This window comes from Odocoileus virginianus, chromosome 27 (assembly GCF_023699985.2).
Source record: "Odocoileus virginianus isolate 20LAN1187 ecotype Illinois chromosome 27, Ovbor_1.2, whole genome shotgun sequence".
Classification (NCBI taxonomy): domain Eukaryota; kingdom Metazoa; phylum Chordata; class Mammalia; order Artiodactyla; family Cervidae; genus Odocoileus; species Odocoileus virginianus.
Genome location: NC_069700.1, coordinates 19,168,872 through 19,191,149, shown reverse-complemented (window position 1 = coordinate 19,191,149; position 22,278 = coordinate 19,168,872). Strand labels below are relative to the sequence as shown.

Sequence of the window (22,278 nt, the reverse complement as noted above, 5' to 3'; positions counted from 1 at the left end):
AACCCGCTGGAGGTGGTGATCTTTATCAGTTTTCTCCAGGTCACCTTTCTGCAAAGATTCACTTTCATCGAACTATACAGGAAAAGCACTATTATCAACTTTGTTGATCAGTTAGACCTCTATATCCATTTGCTTCTTCTAATTGGTTGAACCATATCAAATTGCTGGTATTTTACTATTTTCTTCTAACCAAAAAAAAAAAAAGGACACTTTATATGTCCAACCTAATAAATTAGGGGTCACATCATCCTAGCAATCTTGTTTATCTGAAAGAGAAACTAAGGCAGTGTCTTAAAGACTCTCATTAAACAGGCTTGTGGAGAAATAAAAAAAAAAAATCCTGTTATAATTCTGCCATTCTATGAAAGTACCCTTAGGTCATTCTGCTCTTTGGAAGCCCCTGAAATTATTCTATTCTTGGAGACCCTTGGGGTTGCTCTCAACCTGAGACAGTCTTATTCACGATGTCTTTCTACCTAGTGGATATATATTTATATTCAGAGGCCTTGGGAACTTGTCTCAGCCTTTGACCCTTCCCCCCACCCACTCAGTAGCAGGTAAAATTGCTTAACAAAAATCAAGAGCTTTAAAAATCAGTTTAAGAGGAGCGTTTGTAAGTAAACATTCCAGGAAGAGTCACAAAGGTTTAAATTGAGTCTCAGCTGTTCTGACAGCAGGCTTTGATAGCAGGAAGGACGACAGAGCTTGAATCTATGCAGCATCTGCAGAAGTGGAGGGACGGCTCAGAGGAGATGGGGGGGTCGTTAGACAAATGGGGTGATGACACACTCAGGTCAGGGGTGTTCTGATGGGCTAGGGCACATCTGTGGATTCACCAATACAAGGTTGATTGGTAAATCATTTTCCCTCAAAATTCTTTCAAGCACTCAAAGAATGTTTGGTAAATGAATTTCCTGTGGAATCCTGTATGGAATTCGTGAAGGTATGAGCTTCTTTTGAAGGTTTATACTGTACATGTTTATTCGGTACGTGTGAGTATAGTGTGAAAGCTAGAAAAATACAAGGTAGGTATTTATCATGAGGAAATCGGCAACAATAAATTGTTTTGATGTGCTTTTTGTTTTGTTAAAATATTCCTAGACACCTAATTTGCTAAAAGCTAAATTTAAATAGTCTCCACATTGCAAAATACCGCTTCCAACTGCTGGTCTAAGTATATGCTACCAATTTCACAGCAGTAAACACTCTTAGTAGGTGTTAAGAAGTTATAAAATATGAAAATTTCAAATTAGGAAAGAGTAATATTATCGTTTGATGGAAGAACATAACAACAAAAACAGAATACTCAAATCAATTTTTCTTAAACTGTAACTTTATTTGGAGCAGAATTTTCCTTAAGTAAAGTTAACGTTTTTAAACACCTTAGGACAAACTATTCAAAAAGGAACATTTTACTTCAGAAGGGGCTTGAGTAAATAGTTTTCGGTCCTCCCATCTTCTCATCATTATGAATATTTGCTTTATAATTCAATGTATTCTTAGTTGCTCCCTTGTAATCAAATCAAGGGACGAAACTGCTGTCAGTACTGAAATATCCGAGATCAGAAGACTATTCAGGCCATTCAAAGTTCACATTAGCAGTGTCTGTAAGAAACTGATAATACAGATTAATGTGATATCTGCCCCCCAGTTTGTCTTCTGTTGGTTTCCACGAGAAGGTCCTCACAATAAATTATATAAAATACAGTACTTTGGTTGGAAATTGTAAAAATAATTCTAAAAATTAACCACATATATTAAACAAGTTGCTACAGTATGCTTTAAATGATAGAAAATAATTAGTACGTCAAACATTTTCTTATAAACATATTGCTTTGGATCACACACTGAGCTAAAACATACAGCCTGTAGTCTTTTTTTCTCTCCTAAATGGCACAAAACAATGGCTTGATGCCACTTCATAAGAAAACATGGTACCTGTGAACTCCAACAGTACTGGTAATTTGTACTTAAAAAACAATTCTGTTTTACATGGGTTGTCTTGAGTCAAGTGTTCAGTTTTTTATCACTCCATAATATGACACAGCATCCGTTTACTAGACGTTTATGGTCCTTGAAGCAAGAGCTCTGTAAGAAATTGCTTGAGAAAATCAGTTTTCTTCCTATTTAAATCATATATGAGCTGGGTGAGGGCTTAGTAATTAATGGCAGCTTAATTAATGGCAGCTTACTGCGAAATGAACAATCACACAAAGAATAGCTTTTAGGCTCATGCAACTTTCCCTGCAGTTCACACACGTACCCTTTGGCATAACCACTGTCACCGGACCCTTGGGGGCTATACCATCTCCTGACGTCCCATAAAGCTTTATGCCTGACATGAGGTACAGTCGTGGATAGGTATAGTTAAACTCATCATTCCTTTTGGTGTCTTGTAGTAGATTTTATAATCTTATAGTAACTAAAAATACAGGCAACAGGCAGTATTTTCTTTTTTACTTAACAAGGTATTGGTGACTTTTCTCTTCTTCTACAGTACTTGTATGCTCAATGCATCCTTTACCCATTTCAGGGTGAGAATAAAAGAGAACTTTAGAGAATTTTGCTAGTTCTTTAGAATTGACATTGTTTTTTTTTCAGCCTTCCAGTTTACTCAATGCAGTGTCAGCTTCTTTACTTTCAAATGAATAAGGGAAAATGTCTGCTGATAAACAAAGGAAAGAGGAAGAGGAAGAAAAGTGAAATATTTTCTGCATTGAGGCCCTAACAAAAGTAATAGAAAAACAATTTTATAATGTATAGTAACTAGGTAAGTAGATTTTTCAATTAAAATGTAATGATCTTAACATAAGCTAGAGGACCATGGCATTCATACACCATCTGGTTCACTAGAGGTTATTTACGATTTTAAACCAGCTTTTTAGCAAGGTGGGTAAGCTTTCAGATTAACTTACTTTTTTCTTCCTAATACAGAAAGGGGAAATAAATATTAACCACATAGTAAAGGACTTATCTCTGAAAACACATTCTCTGTTGATTGAGAGGATGAAAATATAATACAGAAATGAATTCAGCTTCAAGTTGTGCTTACATATACATATTTATTTCCTGACGCTTTGCTGCCAGTTTGTTAACAGGAAAATAAGACCTCTCAAATCCACATCCATCATTTGCTTTTCTCATGCCCCCAGCAATCATGGGGCTTGGTCAAGTTACCTTTTTGAGTCAGATTCTCGAAAACACAAATTGCTCCCTGATTTTAGGTGAGGGCCCTTTGGGAACCATGGGCTGCAACATATTATTAATACATCAACACAAAAATTTACCTACTTAGGCTGAATCATATCAAAGTACCAATATTCATTTTCACCTATCATTTTAAATTACAAAAATGACAATTTCATTGACTCCACTTGCTATATCCTAGAACCAAACAAAAGTGATTTGAGCCCTGGGAGAAAGTGAGTCTATACACTCTAGAGATGATGTTGCGTTCACTGGCAGTGACCTTCTTTCTTGTCTTTCAGGTAATCATGAGTGGAGGTGAGTGTGCCTGACAGAGGTGGATCAGAGTGGACTTCCTTTTTCTGTTTCCAAACTAGCTTTGTCATTTTCAAAATTGCTGTAAACATTCCTCTCAATGGAACAGCCTCTGCCCAATGGAGTTCTCACTTTTGAAAGAAACTACACAAGGGTTTAGAGTTCTTCGCATGTGGCATGTGACAGACATTTAACATCATGGTGACTTCACAGACAAGTGGGACCTCTGCCATCTATTTTTTCTTGCTCCCCAAATTGCCCTGATAATTGGACCAGAGGGCAGACAATGATTATTCATCCTGTCTCTCTGGCCAGGCTTGGAGAACTGAGCTAAATGCAACATTCTAAGGGTTGTGATAATATAAAATCTTCTGCTACTTTGAAACTTTGCTTTTGGGTCATGCATCTTGGCAGGGATTTAAGTTTAAGTCACTGTGTTAACCTTTATGTGGAGAACCTTTTGGCTTCAAAAGCTTCCCTTTTATGGGTACTTATAGTGACTTCAAAAACGGAAGAAAATTGAATGTGACGGCATAGCTTGGTTTCAGCTGGATATCACCGGTCACCAAAAAACATGTTGTAAACATTTCTAAAAATATTTACTTAGAGTTCTTTCATCTGGGGAGTAAAAAGAAAACAAAGCGAATTATGTAATAGTACTTTCAGAACAGCACAGCGGTATTAAAAAGTCAAACCAATAACACGGTATTGAGAAACGGCAGATGGTCAGTTTTCTAGCGCTGACATCAGTCCAGAAAAGCTTAAAGTACCGAATATGCCACATTTAAAATTTAACCACTTCACAAATATCCACACACATTGAGGAAATAACCCTTTATCGCGTAGCTGTAAATTGCACCCCTGTTGCAATACTGCATCAATATTATTATATTTTTAAAAATCTGTATAAAATATTATCTGGAACCCCAAAGGAAAATCAATTAATCTTTAAAAAGTTCCTTACAAAGTTGACTGTATAAAATGCTAAAACATAATCCATATATACAAAATGCTGCTGTTTAAGAAAATAATGGGACCCAGTTTTAGAATAAAATAACTTTGTACAAAAAAAAAAGTACTGCATTCAAATCAATATTTAAAAAAAAAAACTTTAAAAAAGAATATTGAAATGTCTCAGTTCAGAAGAATAACTATAAAGTGTTTGCTTTTCCACCAACCGAAGTCTCTGGCGGGTAGAATATCAGCTGGCCGAGGGCAGGGTCCTACTGTCCCCTACAAAAGGCTTTGTGACAGTTATCGCCGAGACGCATACTTAGCGATCCAGTCCGTCCTGCCATGTACCGGCTGGGCGGCTGGAGGCCGGGGCAGCAACCCAGGAGTGCTTCTAGGCTGGGTGTGGAAAAACGGTCGCCCAGGGTGAGGTCTCACAGCCTTCAGGGAAGAATAGCCTGTAAGGAAAGAGAAAGGTGGGTCAGTCATGTCCAGCTCTTTGCGGCCTCATGGACGGTAGCTCCCCAGGCCCCTCTGCTCAAGGAATTTGTGGTGGTTTAGTCGCTGGGTTGGGTCCAACTCTTGCGAACCCTTTGACTGCAGACCCTCAGGCTCCTCTGCCCATGGAATTTTCCAGGCAAGAATACTGTAAGTGGGTTGCCATTTCCATGCATCTGCCAGGCTTATTCTGCCTGCAGGCCCATGCACTAAGAGCCAAAATACAGAGTTTGCTTGTTCATCTCCTGTGGATCTTTACTTGATGGCTCCACTGCAGTGAGGTCTCCTTTGGCCGCCCCATGTAAAATGCCCGTCTGCACCCTACACTCCTACCCCTATGCTCCCTACTCCCCGCTTTATTTTCCCCTTAGCACTTTGGAGCATCTTATTTGGTTTACTTCTGTCTGTGGAGTACCGGGTCCAGAAGGACAAGGAATTTTGTTGTCTCCTTCATTTGTGGACCCTAGGCCCACCACGCCTGGCACAAATCACTTGTTTAATAACTATTTTTGAATAAACTCACAAATAATAATAATCCCAAATAAAACTTACCCGGGGAAGGGTCGGGAATAGGTGCCAAGTGGACCCTCTGCAGAGCAGAACTGATTTCTTTTTTCAGAAAGGAAGGGATATAGTTTCCAGCCAGTCCACTAGAACTTGTAGAGCCAGAACCAACTGATTTGCAAAAGAAAAAGCTCATTACTGCAAAGACATGCACAGGACACCCCCAAGGATAAAGAACAGGGGCACATGGCAACAGAGAACTGGGTTTTGATTTTCAGGGGAAAAAGCATTAGGATAAAGAGTGAATTTGGAGCAGAACATTCCACCACACCACACTGTTAGAAAGACAGGGGGGTGGGGTGCGAGGTGTACAGTGTTGAGACTGTAGACTGTACCCACAAGGAGGCTGGTGGGTTGGTTTGTTAAAAAAAGGAGACATTTAGAATTTTCTTTCTGTATGTAATAATCAGTTTAACCTGTTCTGGAATTTTCTTTTTTTCCACTCAATAATATAGAAGAGTTAGCCTTCCATGTTAGTATGGACAAATTTCAGAGTATGGTTAAACCATAACTCATTTTTAACCGCTCTCTTATTGATCAGCATACAGGTTTCTCTTATTGATTAGCATACAGGTTATGTTAACTGTTCAGCCATTATAAGTAATTCTACACCAGAGATATTCTTGTCCAGAACCAGAAAATTAGTCATTATTAAAATTCACTAAATACATTCACTTTTTATGTCATTTCTGCCTTGAGAGTGTTTTAAGGGCAGGAACTGGGTCCTACTCATCTTAGTGTTCCAGGCAGTCCATGGAAAGCCTTACTCATAGCAAGTAATCAATACCTGTTAGATGGGTGAGTATCTATAATGAGCCTATTACGAAGGCTTAAAGGTGCATGTGGAACAATGAAGGATGTTATACAAATAACACAGATCCATTAGGAAGTTAGACCCGTTAGGAAGAGCACATGAGAGGAAGAGTTGTTCTGTGTCTTCCCAACACAGAGCATTCTTGGCAACTACTTAAGGCAGAGTGGAAAGAACAGTCTGAAGCTCATGTATCAGGAGCTGTGTTGGTCAGCTGAAGTACCTTTTGCAACTTTGATGACTAAATAAGAAAAATGGAAAGAGGATCAGAACAAGGAAATCACAGACAGAAAAAAGGTAGAGTCAGTAAACACAAGAGAAAATGCTCAACCCTCACTAGTCAGGGGGGCATGCAGGTTGAAGCCACAGTAAGATGCCATTGCACACCCTCAGATGAGCACACATCTGCAATCTTGATGGTATCAAGAGGCATCAAGGACACGGCACAACTCCTGCACCCTGCCAGACAGCAGTTGGGCAAAATCTGTGAAATCAAAGATGAGCACAGCCTTTAACCTAATGAGATCATGTCACATGTGCATACCTATGGGGGCATCAGTGTTCACTCCAGCCACTCTTTCTAACTGTAAAAATGATCGACAACCTTCATGTTCGCCAAGAGACCGGATGAATAAATTATGTTCTAAGTGTCCATCAACAGACGAATGGATAGAGATATGGTACATGTATACCATAGAATATTACTCAGCCATAAAAAAGAACAAAATCTTGCCATTTGTGGCAACATGGATGGACTTGGAGGGCATTATGCTAAGTCAGAGAAAGGCAAATACTTTATGATATCACTTACACATGGAATATAAAAAATACAGCAAACTAGTGAATATAATAAAAAAGCAGACTGACAGATATAGAGAACTAATCGTTGCTAATGGGGAGAGGGAAGAGGAAAGGGACAAGATAGGGGCAGGAGATTAAGGAGTATAAATTATTAAGTATAAAATAAGTCACAAGGATATATTGTACATGACATAGAATATAAGCAATATTTCATAACTATAAAAGGAACATAACCTTTAAAAATTGTGAATCACTATATCACACACCTGTTACTTATATAATATTGATCAGCAACTATACCTGAACTTTAAAAAAAGTTATATTCTACTATAAATAATGAATGGTATTATACACATATACACTGCATATGTCATCCTACACAAATGTGAAATATATTCTATGAGTGTATAATTGCTGTATATATTATTAATGCATATATGCATTATAATGCATTATTAACATGAGTGGAGATCCAGGATTATAAGCATATAAATTTTGAAACATGCAAAACCATGCTAGGCATTTCTAAAAAAAAAAAGTCATGGAAATAATAAACACCCAATTTGGACAAGGTTGGGGGTTGAATAGAAGGACACAAAGGAAGTAAAGGCAATCGTATGTATTGGCAGAGTCTGACTTTATACGCTGGGTGGTGAGTACGTGGGTGTGGACACGTTCTTTCTTTCTCTTTCGAACTCCTTAAAATACATGAACACGGAATGGACAAAGGCAGAGAGAAGAGAAGCCCAGTGGTTTACTTGGCATGTGGAAGGGGAAGCCGCGCATGGTAGGGGCTGCCTGTGTGGGGTGTATCTGAAATTCATTCATCTACTGAAAAAGCGTGGGCAGTGCCTTCCAAACTGTCCACCTTCCAACCATGCCCTGGGCTGAGGCTGAGCCATGAGATGGAAGGGACAAGCCAGGACAAGGCAGACCCTGTGATACCCAGAGGTCACAGACCACAGAGCAGGGCCTAAGAAACCAGACTCTGCATGCGGGCATGCATGGTAAGTCGCTTCAGTCACCTTTGACTCTGTGACCCTACAGACTGTAGCCCACCAGGCTCCTCTGTCCATGGGGATTCTCCAGGCAGGAATACTGGAGTGGGTTGCCATGCCCTCTTCCAGGGGATCTTCCTGATCCAGGGATCAAACCCGAGTCTCTTATGTCTCCTGCATGGGTAGGTGGGTTCTTTACCACTAGCACCACCTGGGAAGCCCACCAGGCTCTGTAAAGATTGTATTTCCCTCAAGCCAGGGAAGTCTGCTGTCCTCCCCCGGTACTCCTGATGGCAAAGCCCAAGGGAGCTGGTCAAGCCCCCCCGGGGCCTGCTACCAGGTGAGAGAGAGGAGCACAGGCCTGGAAAAAAGGCTGGGGTTTCCACACCAGGGAGGCCCTCATGGTTCCACAGCTTATCATCCCCTGTCTCTCTGCACTCACCCAGCCACACCCAGAGAACCTGCTTCTTATCACTTAGGGAGTAAACGTCATTACTCACCTGAAGTTATTTTGCTGATCACTGATACGTTCCCTGAAGATTTGCCAGACAAACCAGAACTGGACCACGGATTAGGTGGAATAAAATCCTTGCCTGGATTCGGGAGTACACCGTTTCTTATGTTTATTCCTAATAGGGCAAAAATGTCTTTTCAAATGCAAAATTTATATTCAGTCTTGTACCACATGTCAGAGATGAGATGAATGCAGAGTCCAATTTGTCAAAGACCTCCTATGGTTCACCAATCCAAAACTGACCATGATGACGCCACTGGATAGGTGGCAGAGGAAAGATGCTGTCTCTGGGGTGAGGGGGTTGTCTCACTGGTGGGTGGCCTAACAGAAGTGTCTTCACCATCTACCAATAGATCTGTCCACATCTGATGTCTTGACCCCCTGGTGCCATCCTGGGCTTCCGTGCCCCTTGGCTTTCCTACTCGCCCACCTTCACAGACCACTGCCTTTCCATCAGCTGCCCAAGTTCTTCTCGGTTTCTCCAGAATGCCACGCCCAGCCCTGCAGCCCTCTGCTCGCCTCTGTCTGAATTCTGAGATTCCACCCCCTCACCTCACGGGACCATCATCACTGGTCTCTACCAACAACTGTCACGGACTCCCTCCCTTCTCAGGCTGCCTTGATCTCAGCTGCAAGACAGCACTGCCCCCCGCCCCCAGACCACCCACTTCCCAAGGCCATCAGACATCACAGCTATCTTTCAGAACAGAAAGACTGAATCCATCCTTTATTCTTCTTCTTCCGCTACAGTCAAAAAGAAATAGGTCTCCCTTCAGGCCAGTCTCCTAAGGCCACAGTGCCATCCCTGACAAGGTCTGGCAATATTTAGGAGGCCGGTTCCCAATCAAGGCAGAAGGCAGGGGGGAACCAGTGAATCAGCAGGGCCTCCATCCCCTGCCCCCACCTGTATGACAGTGACAAACTGTGGGTCCCTAGCCCACACAGCACACAGATGTTGCCAACACCATGTCACTCCTCCAGTTACAATCCTTCAAGAGCTTCCTGTTGCTCGTGAAATAAAACCCAAATTTCTTACAAGACCCCAAAGATGCCTATGTCCTAACACATCCTCCGCCTCTGACAGTGATCGGGCCATGTGCAGCCTCTCACAAGCCAAGCCCTCTCCTGCCTCCTGGCCTTTGCACTGGCTGCTCCCTCTGCCTGGCATGCTGTTCTCACATCTCTCTGTACTTGGAATTCCCTCCCAATCTCTGGGGCCCAGCTCCTTCCACCATTACATCACCCTTAACAACCGCTGTCACCGTCTGCAACCACTGTGTGCCCACTTATTTAGGGTCTGTATCCCAAAACTACAAAATACGAGCATCTACTGTCTACAGGTTGCTGGCTAAAATCACTGCATAGGAAGACTGGCAATCCAGTGGCCCCAATTGGCTGTTTTGTCCACCATATTCTCAGGGCCCCGCACAAAATGATGTCATTACAAATTGGCTGATGGAATGAATCTGCGAATGAACAGTGGGCTAATGCTATATGCTTAGAATACAGAAAGCCTGGAGAGACGCTTGGGCACTCTCCAACTAGAGTGTCTTCACTTAACCCCTGTGGTTCATAAAGCCAGATGGGGGGACTAAGCTCCCATCTGGTTTCCTGAGAGCATATAGGGATGGAGAGACCCCGGGGGAGCTGCCTGGCTCTTCCTGGTTCCTTCCTCCCTTCCTCAGACTGGACCCCTGTTTCCTCTACCAAATTTCTTAGGCAAGAAAAGAATGTGAAGCTTGGGACTTCCCTGGCAGTCTAGTGGTTAGGACTCTAAAGAGTTTCCACTGCAGGGGATGTGGATCCCATCCATCCCTGGTCGGGGAACTAAGAGCCCGCATGCAGCGAGGTGCAGCCAAAAGGAAAAAGAAAATATAAAGCCTGTGTGTACTAAGTGGTCGTATCCAACTCTTTGTGGCCCTATGGACTATAGCCCGCCGGGCTCCTCTGTCCACGGGATCCTCCAGGCCTGAATACTTAAGCCGGGTTGACTGTGCCCTCCTCCAGGGGACCTTCCCCACCCCAGGGATCGAACCCGAGTCTCTTTCATCTCCGGCACTGGCAAGCAGGATCTTTACCACTAGCGCCACCTGGGAAGCCCAGCAAGTATTTCTATGGTGGTCCCACCACCATCCAAAACAGACGCTTTGCAAACTCGAGATTACAGGGACACGATTTCCCATCAGTGACCAGAGCACAGGCAGGAAGTGTTATTACCAGGGAGGTACCGAGAGTGCTTCAGGTAGTGCTGCTTGGCCGCCGACCTCAGGGTGGGCGTGTCGCGCCGGGGACAGGACGTCCGCGTGGGGGCGCTGTTTCCAGTGCCCACGGGCTCCGCGGGCTTCAGGTCCAGGATGCTCTCAAATCTGAACGGGGAGGAGAAGGTTCTGGTCAGCACGAGCCAGGCAGCGCACCAGGCAGCGCATCGGATGTGAAGACGACCTCACAAACCCAGAGGCCGTCCGTGCACACCTGGGAGCCCACACTTGCCTGCACAGCGTCTCATCGCTCTGCCTTTTCTTGTTTTTCGGGTCAATCCTGGTGAAGGATGGACTGAAGTCAGAGTCATCCACGTCAGCCCAGTCGTCGGAATCCTTCGTTGACCTGGAAACGAGACCCCACCTCCTCCTACTCTTTGGCTTGATCTCACCATTTTTGTGCTCCAGGCCAGTGAGAATTTTCTGCGTATACAAGGGGGTTGGGGGTGGGGGTGGGTGGGGAGGAGAAGCAATACTTGGCATTAGTGAAGCTCGCCCATGAGTAAGCCCCGTTCTGAACTTCCTCGGTTGTGTAGAGGAGGGCCCTGGGGTGTAGCCTTCCCCAATATGCACTGCTTATTGAAAAAGGCAATGGTGGGAAACAGTCCCCGACCTCTCTCACTTATCCTGCACAGGTTACATCAGTTTCCATTCAATGGGGACACTAAGCTATGTAAGTAAGTCTTTAAAAAAGGACATTTAGGGTACTTCTTGCATAGGAGGAAGGCGGCTGGATTCTCATCCAGGGCTCATCTCTGAAAGAATCAGCATTATTGACACTGTCCTAAATAGAATATAAGAGAATGTAACTAAAGTATCAATCACCTGCTCTTTTATAGAAAACAATGCAATTAATACCTTATTTGCCTTCTCAGCAGGCCTGGATCCTATTTAACTACAGAATTAGCTACAATAGGAAATTTACAAACACACACTGCTGCTTTAGGTGGGTTGGGGTCAAGTGGACAGTCTGGAGACACCACCCCCATAATTCACAGGCAGAGCTAGAACCTGAATTTAGACCTTTAACTACAAAGCCAAGGCTCTTTTCACAATTCCATGACATCAAAAAGACCAATCTATTATAATTAGACCTTACATGCTGAAAAGAAAATATTGCATGCAGGTAGTATGGTCAGGGCCTTCCCTGGTAGCTCAGTGATGAAGAATCTGCCTGCCAATGCAGGAGACATGGGTTGGATCTCTGATCTGGGAAGATCCCACATGTCACAGAGCAGCTATGCTGTGCGCCACAGCTATTGAGCCTGTGCTCTAGAGTCTGGGAACCACAACTGCTGAGCCTGTGTGCCTAGAGATTGTGCTCTACGAGAGAAGCCACTGCAGTCGGAAGCCCATGCACTGCAACTAGAGAAAAGCCCATGCAAGCAAAGAAGACCCAGTACCATCAAAATAAATAAATAAAATCATTAAAAAAAAAAAGAAGTGGGGTCAGAAAAGGAATAGTCAGACAGGACTCCTGGGTGAACTGTCCTGCTTACTGCCTGAGGATGCTTGGGGTGGAGGGATGGCAAGAGCAAAGGGCTGGGCTTGTCCTCCGGAAGGTGGTCCGTCCTGGGAGCCTCGGCTTTATAGGGGTACACAAGATGCTGAGGGGGCTGGCTGGCTTGATGCTGTCTGGAAGAAATGCGTGTGTGTGGCTTGGCTGGGGGCTGGGCAGGAGGGACCGGCTTTACGTGAGGTGGTGCGGCCGCCTTTTCCAGAACATCCTTCTGAGATTTTCCTGACTCCTGAAGGCTGTGCGCGGTGCTGCCCAGGGGGTGCCCCACCTGGAAGTAAGGATATCGAAGAGCCTGGAATGACACATGAGGCTGTTTCAGAAGAAGAATCTGGCCGAGAAGGTTGACACCATTCAGGGTTGCAGGCTAGGTTTCACATCAACCAGTCTACTGCAGTAGTTTGCCCAAACCAATTAGAAAACAGCATCCTGAATCTGTCACACCCCTTGTGATTCTCCTTGTCCTAAATAGTGTAAAATGTCTGGACTGGTTTCCACACTCAAAATTATTTGGGCAAAGCAGCCAGGTTCACTGCTTTGCTCTTTGCTACTTCTGCCAATATTCTGGTTTTGTAACTTATTTGCTTTGTGTCTTAAATACAACATTTCACCATTCTAAGTCCATTTCTTCATTCCATAGAGAGAAAATAAAATAAAGATAGAGAGAGGCAATATAATGATCCAAGAGGACTCTGAAAAATCCAATATAAAATAAGAAGATACAGATAAACAATAAGGGTTTGCTGTGTATCACAGGGAACTATCTCCAGTATCTTGTAACTGCCTGTCATGGAAAAGAATTGAGAAAAAATATGTAAAACTATCACTTTGCTGTATACCTGAAATTAACACAATACTGTAAATCAGCTATACTTTAATAAAAAAATAATAAAAATAAGCAGGTACATTTGCTTTAACATCAGAAATGCCAAGAGTGTCAAACATACTGTAGTTAAAACTTGTCCAAAGATAATTGGCTTTCTGCATCACCAAGGAATAAATCTTAAAGTGCTGGGGTTTGCAATTCTCTCTGAAATATTCCCTAGTCTTTTTGAGTGGAAGTCACTGAATATAACATAACCTTTCTCAGTGACTCTGGGACCTAGCCATAAACACCTGTAATGATGATAAGGAAGTGCAGATATAGATGCAAATAACATGGACACTGCCAAAGAGGTCCTGGACTCTGACATCTAGCTCAGGAAGTCTTCTCTTCAGTCCCAGGTATTTTTTGCAAGTCTCAACTGAATTCAGGGTATTTTTAGCTTTTCTGGTATTATTCCTAAAAAGTGAACATTCTTCTCTTGGTTCCTTGTTACTGAATCTTTTTATTTTCATAGCCACTATGTATCCTTTAGAAAACTGGGTTCATCAGAAGGCTTCCTTATGTGGCCTGAAAACACTTGTGAATTTCATCACCAGAAGTACATTTCTGAGCACTCTCTAACCTTTCTGAGCCATCTAGAGTCTTGGCTCTTTCTTCTTTGAGCCATTGGAAAGTTGCTTTCCCCCCATACCATAATCCTCCCCCAACTGTCAGCTCTCAGCTCTCGCAAATTCTAACATCACACAGGCCCTGTCCTCAAGTGACTCTCTCCGTCTGATTACAATTGGTCCTCTTTTTCATCCTCTGGGTAATGGATTTATCAATGAGACAAGCTGAGAAGGAGCCAGGTACAACGCAAAAAGAGGCTGGCAGGGGGTCTAGGAGTGGTTGAAGTCTATAGCACCACATGCTTCCTTTGAGTATGGCTTTATAATCTAAGTCAAAATGGCCTGAGGGAGGGCAGGTTGGAAAAACAGGAGCCAGAAGGCATGTCAGCCACATGACAGAACTGTTGTTGATGATACAATGTCTATACTAGCTACTGGTGGAGTTAATAAGGCAAATCACATTAACTTCCTCTTTTTTTTTTTTTTTGCAAATCACTTAAACTTTCTGAGATTTAATTTTCTCATTTATAGAATGAAACCAGTAACACCTATCTCATGGAGCCTTCGTGGGATTAAAATCACGTAAAAACATACAAAAGCATTTGCAAACTGTCAAGTGCTATAAAATGCTAATTACAGTTATTTTCCTAGTTCTCTCCCTCTGTCATCTATAAAATGAGTGATATGGATCTTACAAGATATTTTCAAACTACCTTTCGACAACCAGTACTGCCTTATAAAGACACTTGTTATATATCACCCTAACTCAGAATATATTTGAAAACATTTGCCAAAGACAGGTGGATATATCGGTTTTCATTTCCATGTATCATTGATATATGATGTGAACTGTACAGCCATTTTCAAAGCAACTGTGTTGTTTAAACCTTTACTGCTTTAGACATAAAGAGTTTCAATCTATTTTGAATTCTTACACCTTATATAGTTCACGATTAGTGGTATTCAGTCCTGTTTTTCACCCATATTACCTAATAAAATACTTCCCATGATCTATACAGGAATCATTCACAATTAGACACGAACTTCCTGAGGACTGCATCAGAAGAAAATGGAAGGAAACCTGACTAGCTGTCGGCCGTTTCTTGGGATCCCACTGCAGCATGTCTCTCAGGAGCTGAACTGCTTCGCTGCTGGCGTTTGGAATGAGGGTCTTCAAGTTATTGGGCACACACTGGGGCCAGCGGAAGTTCATCGCACTGGACAGTTGGTAGCCTTCAGGCCAGTCAGTCTGAAAGAAGGAAAAGGTAGAGAGTGTTCCTCAGCCAATTGCTGAAATAGGACTTTATATTCCGGCACATGTGCCCATAACAGAAAGGGGACTTGTCATTACCACATCCCTACTCACTATGGTGGGCCATCCCAGAGGTAGGTGTGAATTTGTGACCGGGGTTATAAAGGAGCGGAGGAGGGCCACGGCTCACGTTAGGAGACTTCTGCGTGGATAAGAGTTGTGGCCATGAGAGCACAGAGGGAGCAGAGAGGCGTGGGGAGAAAAGCAGAGGGAGCCAGGAAGTCTTCCACTGCAGGGTAAGAGGAGGGGGTGGAGGACTACCAGGGCGAGGAAGATTCCAGAACGAGTCCGTGCTGCTCGGGGAGGCGGCTGGGAGCACGGGAAGCTGCTGCTTTGGCCCACATCATTACCTTTTTGGGTGTCCCCAGTACTTGGCAGATTTTGAAGATGGTGTCAATCTCACTGGCCCCGGGGAAGAGTGGCCGGAGCGTGTACACCTCTGCCATGATGCAGCCCACGGCCCAGATGTCGATGGGCGAGCTGTAGCTGGTGGACCGCAGGAGCACCTCCGGAGCCCGGTACCTGCAGGACAGAGGAGAAGCTAGTTCCCATTCAACAGCCAGAAGCAAACTAAACACACTATCAGCTCTCCAGGAGAGCGTTTGTGTATTTCTGTTTTCTGTCTTGCTCAGGGCGGTGTGTTAACTTGTAAAGCCAACAGCTGTGGCTGCAGCATAAAGCTGGGCTCTTCTGTATCACGAAATTTTCTGTTGAGCATTTCTAGACGGGTCTCTTCTCTACAGCATCTTTGAGAAATACAGATAGTGAGAGAGAGTAGGCAGAGAGCAAGCAAGAGAGAATATAGAATTTGTCTGTAGGCTCTTCTTGGTCATGGCCAACTGCTTAAATCAAATGCTTCGAGTCTGAAAGTTTTAATAACACCAGTTAGCTGGTTTTCCAACAGGTCTTTGGAGAATCTTTTACACAACTCTTTTAGGAAACAGTCTTTAGGAAGCTCTATATACAGAATATTTAGATTATGGAAAAGCATAATGGATTTCCTATAATATTTTTTATTGAAGTATAGTTTATTTACAATGTTGTGTTAGTTTCTGGTATACAGCAAAGTGATTCAGATACATTTGTATTCTTTTTCAGATTATTTTCTATTATAGTTTACTACAAGATACTGAATATAGTTCCCTGTTGGACTTGCTTCTAAAATTATTTACAACACAAGCTTTTAAAGCTTGTACAATACCAACATTCCTACACATAGATGTTTTCAAATGGTGTTCTTGGTGGAATAGTATTTGTGACATTATAATCAGTATAATCGCATGGTTTTTAAATATAAGAAATACAATTAAATCCTCTTGAGGAAGACTGTACTCACCATCTGGTAGACACATAGTCTGTATATGGAGGTCTTGATCGGATTTCTCGGGCCAATCCAAAGTCTGCAATTTTCACAAGTTCGGGTCCCATACAGAGGAGGTTCTCTGGCTTTAAGTCCCGATGGAAAAAGCCTGCAGAGGAAGTGGAAAAGGAATTCAGAGGCAAGATCGTGTCTGCATCACTCTTTGCAGCTGTATTGCTCTTTTCATGACAGTGATAGTCTGGTATGACACCGAAGGCTCTGGACATTCATCCCAATAATGATAATACAAAGCCCTTTGGGCCATTCATTTTCCTTTGATGAATTCAAAATGTCAAATCCTTCAAAGTTGTCTTCATAATTATTTTTTTCCAAGAGAACAAACTTCTTTTAAAATACCAAAACTCCATTATGGGCTGAGATAACCTGGCAAAAAGAAATTGTCACTCTAGGAAAAAATACCATGCGTACGTTGCCCAAGTCAGCCAGAAAGAATTTGAGATTAAAACCATGGTACTAGGATACTGGGAGTTTACACTGCTGCAGAAACACAATTACAGATTTTGTTTAAGAAACAAGGGATCTATGGATATGACTTACTCATATCTGAGATCATGGTGTGTATTGCAAATATGTCTAAAGGTCAAATACTGATTACTTTGCCCAGTGAAAAAGCACAATGTGGATCTGTAATCCACATTGCAAAAGGCAGAGATAACTCATCAAATGGGAAGCCTGTCTCAGCTACAGCAGGGCTTCAGGGGTACATGCAGGAGAGACCCAAACACCCGCTGATCAGCATCACACGCCTCTGAAAGACCCAAGCCTTCCTCCTGAGGGGAGTATCACTGATAGACATCATTCTGCATGAGTCTAAACCTGAATGGGTCACCAAAACAGGGAATACAACTGTCAGCGCTGCTGATGGGGTTATTTGTCGTCTACTATCACAACCAGTGCCGTGAAGCTGGAGTTGAAGTAGCACATTATGGGAGGAAGTAAGAGCCATCACTGACGTGCCGACTGTTCCTCAACCACCTCTGTGCTCATGTGCTCACGTCTGCATCTCTAATGTGCCTGCTGCCCTCTCTCCGGACTCCCACCTCTGATAGGAGGCACAACAGCTGATGTCACCCCCATATTAGCCTGTCCCAAACCACTCTTCTTCTCTCCCAAATCATCTCTCCTTCTCAAACTTTTGATATGATATCCAGGTAGCTTGTAGTTATGCTGGATCCATCTTTCCCCAGACAGTAACAGAGTTGGGTCACAGTTTTCATCAAAATCCTTCCTTTGGGTCCTTTCTGCCCCTTCTCTGACTTAAAAATGTGTAAATATGCATGCAGTTATGAGAATGGGATCTTTTGCCAGTGTACCCAGTTAGCCTCCATGACCCCTGAAACATACGATCTATAGATGATGGTTTCTCTTCCTAAACACTCAGAGCATCAAAAGCATGGAAAAAAGAGATGACAGACCATTTTCTTACCAAACAGATGGGAAAAGTGAGTCACAAGGGGATGAGGGCTGAATTAGTCACAATCCCACCAAGCAGTGCATCAGAGCTCTTGTACTGCCTGCCTCTGTTCTGTCCCTCTCAATCCAGATGGCAAAACCTTGATTTGTGGGGCTGGTCCTCTCAAGTCCAGACTAACCCTCTTTCTCCTCTTAGACTGACCTTTGCTCCTCTAGTTGGTGTACATTGCTATTTCCAAACTTAAGTGGCATTTCTCTGACACTGAAACGTCCTCCACATCCAGGTGCCACTGCCACCTTCCCGCCACCAACCATAACACTCACTCAACAATCCTGCATTTTCTCTTGTCCAGTGCATCCTATCACATCAACTGTACTCAGATACAGGCATAATTCTGCACTCCAGACCCTGTAACTTGCTCCCACCCAGGTCATGCTCTGATATACACTGACAAACTGCTCCCACCAGTCAAGCTTTATTCTTTCCTGCTAACTATTCTTTAATCCTACTTCCACAGAGGATGTGAGCACTAATGAAATGAGGAGAGGTAAGATTCTGGTTCCTCATATCTCCCTCTAAGCAGCTTTCCTTTGATCCTGAAGGATCAAATTTCAGGCCCCAAATAAAGTATCAGAGAAAAAATGGCTAGGGGAAAAGTTTAATTGCAAACAGACTCTTAAAAATGACTAATGAAAACTGTATTTGTTAGCTGACATATGTCATCTGTCATATGGTATTTGAGGATAAGCCTTTATAACTAGGAAGCATTTGTGAATGTCTGTAGAATATCTGGCGTGAGTAACAGCAACTATGATCAACCTTAAACTCATGAGTTCTGTTCATTAATCAAAGGTCTAAGGCCCTCTTGTCAGGCATCTTTACTTTTCATCTCTATTTTAACAAAGCATCACTATTTTATCACTACGAGAGGCAATGCTTTGTAATAGTTTAGTAGGCAGACTGATTGGGTTGCCTGATTTCAAATCCCAGTTCTATTCACTGGCTGGCAAATGAGTTGCCCCCTATAAAATGGGGACATAACAGCATCTATCTGTCTTGTGGGGTTGTTTTGCAGGATTCACGTGTTAATATTTCACAGAGCTTTTAGTGCAGTGCTTGGCACATCGGCACCTTGCAGGAGCTTGTCATTGTTCGTAGTACCTCTCCTCTCATTTTATAGTCTTGACAACCTGGCAAAGGGGGCAGGCAGACACCTTAGCTCCATTTTTTTGCAAAAATTAAAGTTCATGAGGCTGGTGATGTGCCGCCCCACCCCTCCCCCTGCCAACTGTGAGGAGGTGGCTCTAAGCTCTGATCTGATTCCTGGCCCAATCCATGTTCTGCTGATGTGTGCACTCGGGCTTGTAACAATGAGCCCACGTCTTCCTCTGCGCTTCTGATTCACAATGAAAACCCTTATAGCTGGGTTGTTCACAGATCATGAAACAGCAAAGTGCTGTTAACACAGAATCTTCCTGTTCGAAACTGTTTGGCTTTCAGAACACAGGAACAGACCTTCATTTTAATTTCAGGGTACCCCATGCCAGTCGAATAACAGAGGGATTTTCTCTTTCATCCTGGCAGAAAATGTGTTGTGCTTTCTTTTTCACTAACAACCCTTGGGCAAGAAAAACATCAAGCCACAAAGAAGGCTTTCTCCTCTCCACGTTCTGTTTATGAGGAATCTGATAGGAATACACGAAAATAACCAGGGAATACTTAAACACTATGGATTTCTATAGTGCACCTTCCTACTAGGGAAATTGTAATTTCACAGATATTACTGAATTTAAACCCACAGTGCTTTTATCAAGAAGGCTGGGAGGACAGCAACACACAGAAAGGCCAAGGGCTGACTCAAGGACACGTAGAGCAGGACAGGGGTGAAGCACGAAGCAGAGAACCACCTCTTTGGGCCAAACATTTTCCTGTACGCCACCTAAGGCACTTCAGATTTCCTGCATGGATATTTTTAAGTGCAGGGCAAGGATGAAACACACTTTGCATTCATTATTTAACTCCTGCAAAGTACATATGCCTTGGCATTGCTCTCAGCACCAATGGAGCTGTGTTTTCATTCCCAGTAGGGGGAGGTAGTCACTGATATTAACCACGGCCATGGCAACCACCTGCGGCTCTGTGCCCTGCTCCCCAAGGAGTGTGCTCCCAGGGACAGGCGCACCTTTACACAGTGAGAACCAGCCAGCAGGGAAGAGCCTGGAACTCACAGAACAAATCTGTGAAGTGCTTTCGATTATTTTTTTTCCATGACTGGAGGAAAGGAACCGTATAAAGCTCCAAAGTTCAGTCAACACCATACAGAACCATTCAAAAGTGTTCAAAAATCATTTATGAATGAGAATGAGATAGAACCCACAAAATAAGTATCTATACCAACTGCAATTATTTTTAATTAATTTTAAAAATTAATTAATTGATTTTATTATTTATTTTTGGCTGCACTGGGTCTTCGTTGCTGCACATGGGCTTTCTCCAATTGCAGCGAGCAGGGGCTCCTCTCTAGTTGCGGTGCATGGGCTTCTCACTGGTGACTTCTCTTGTTGCAGAGCATTGGTTCTAGACAGCCGGCTCAGCAGATATGTGGTCCTAGCTGCCCCGTGGCATATGGAACCTTTCCAAGTCAGGGATTGAACTGTGTCCCCTGCATCGGCTGATGGATTCTTTACCACAGGTCCCCTGGGGAAGTTCCCCCACCTCTAATTATCATCATGACTTTCTTCACCTTTGAGTCTCTGCTCTCTGTGAGAACAGACAGGTTTTTCTAGAGAAGCATGGCACATGGACAGAAATATGGGAACTAGTCTCCACTCTACTGCCTTAAGGCAGCGGGGCCTTTGGCAGGTCTTTAAACCTCTCTGAACCTCAGTTTCCTCTTCTTTGAAAGGAAAAGACACCATCTGTTTTCTCTACATGAGAACCTGGCAAGGAGACACAAAAGGCAATGGATGAAATGACATTAAGCTCAAACCAGAACTGGCACTTAGCTGGGGGAGAGTGTCCACGAGAATCTGAGGAAGAAGCATGGTGCTGGGGTTAGAAGAGCAAAGAAGGTCTGACCACCATGAACTAAGCCTTCCCTTACACCATTTCCGAGTATAATCCAAGTATGTAAGGCATGCAAGGGAGACTGATAATGCAAGGTTCCAAAGAGTTGTTTTCACACAATCATTTATGGACGCTACATTACTGGATATGGATATGCATTGTGTGTGTGTGTGCATATATGTGCCCTGGTGGGTGCTGGGGGAGAGTAGATATGTAGATGCATGTGTGCATGTGTACTCACAGATGTGTGCATGTGTGTGCACATATGGGTGCATGTCTGTGTGAGCATATGTGGGTTGATTTGATGGGATTTGGTAGAGACCTGAATAAAAGGATGTAAGTTCTTCCTGGCAACAACTGAGCCTCACAAAAAGCAACAAAAAGGAAAGGAAGAGAAAGCCAACACGTATTAACATCTTACAGAACCACCACGCAGTCCTCTGAGCAAAGAACCCTGGTAACTGAGACACTACGACGGGTCCTTATCTGAACATGTCTAGTTGACCTTTCTCTTTGGAGATTCCCTTTGATTTCTCACCATTTCTTTCTCCTGGACTCTCAACTCTAGTAAGTGCTCCTTCTCCTCCTATCTGTCTGTAAGACACCAAACCTGAAGTTTTCAGCGTTTTCCAAACTCACATCATCCCTTGGGAATTCTTGTGTCAAAAGCGTGTCAACCTGTGTCAGTGGAATCAGAGATGATACCTTTTATCGAAGACTTTTTATAGAATTGGTTCATGGGCTTGCATATCACTCTTGAATTATTTAGCACATACCCACGTCTTCCACGGATCGACAGCCTGTTTGTCTGTCTGTATTTTGTTTGACCTCTAAGCGTGAGGTGCTGTTTAGGGGTCACAGAGAAGACTGGGAAGGATCCCAGACTTACCATGTGGCACAATGTCTTTTTCCCTCGCTGCCAATTTGTGTCAAATCTGAACTGGCTGTTATCAAAGGGCTTCTGCCCAGCTTCTTTGTTGGGTAATGAAACCCATTTGCTGGTGCAATATTTGCAATGGCAGTGATACCTTTAGACTGGGAGTGAACAGATTTCTGCCTGTGTAATATCAGCTTGCCCATCTGTCTGGACGTCAAAGCCGCCCCAAATGGGCTCCTGCAGACTCCCTACCCTCCTGGTAGACACGTGTGTCCATCCCGAGGCTCCGTGTTCATAAGAAGGTATCACCCCAACCTCAGCTGGGTCTGTGGCCAGTTAGTAACCCAGACTAGTAATGCCTCAGACTACTAATCCTACTCAA

At 43.3% G+C, this 22,278-nt stretch overlaps 1 protein-coding gene across 4 annotated transcripts in view; it reads right to left on the bottom strand.

Annotated features, from left to right (window-relative positions):
- Positions 1 to 1,315: 1,315 nt before the first annotated feature.
- The window catches only part of CILK1 (ciliogenesis associated kinase 1), a 29,653-nt gene continuing 8,690 nt past the window's right edge, over positions 1,316 to 22,278 (bottom strand). Inside the window, exons 5-13 of one of the 4 annotated variants that reach the window (XM_070456299.1) lie at positions 16,495 to 16,627; positions 15,509 to 15,680; positions 14,928 to 15,095; positions 12,372 to 12,707; positions 11,129 to 11,319; positions 10,856 to 11,004; positions 8,625 to 8,753; positions 5,503 to 5,625; positions 1,316 to 4,910 (exon numbers count right to left, since the gene is read on the bottom strand). In XM_070456299.1, the coding sequence (XP_070312400.1) occupies positions 4,756 to 4,910; positions 5,503 to 5,625; positions 8,625 to 8,753; positions 10,856 to 11,004; positions 11,129 to 11,319; positions 12,372 to 12,707; positions 14,928 to 15,095; positions 15,509 to 15,680; positions 16,495 to 16,627 (1,556 nt within the window). In that variant the 3' untranslated portion in view covers positions 1,316 to 4,755. Of the gene's footprint in view, positions 4,911 to 5,502; positions 5,626 to 6,662; positions 6,810 to 8,624; positions 8,754 to 10,855; positions 11,005 to 11,128; positions 11,320 to 12,371; positions 12,708 to 14,927; positions 15,096 to 15,508; positions 15,681 to 16,494; positions 16,628 to 22,278 lie in introns of those variants that run through there. The other 3 variants (XM_020902726.2, XR_011483872.1, XM_070456298.1) reach the window with 3 other exon arrangements.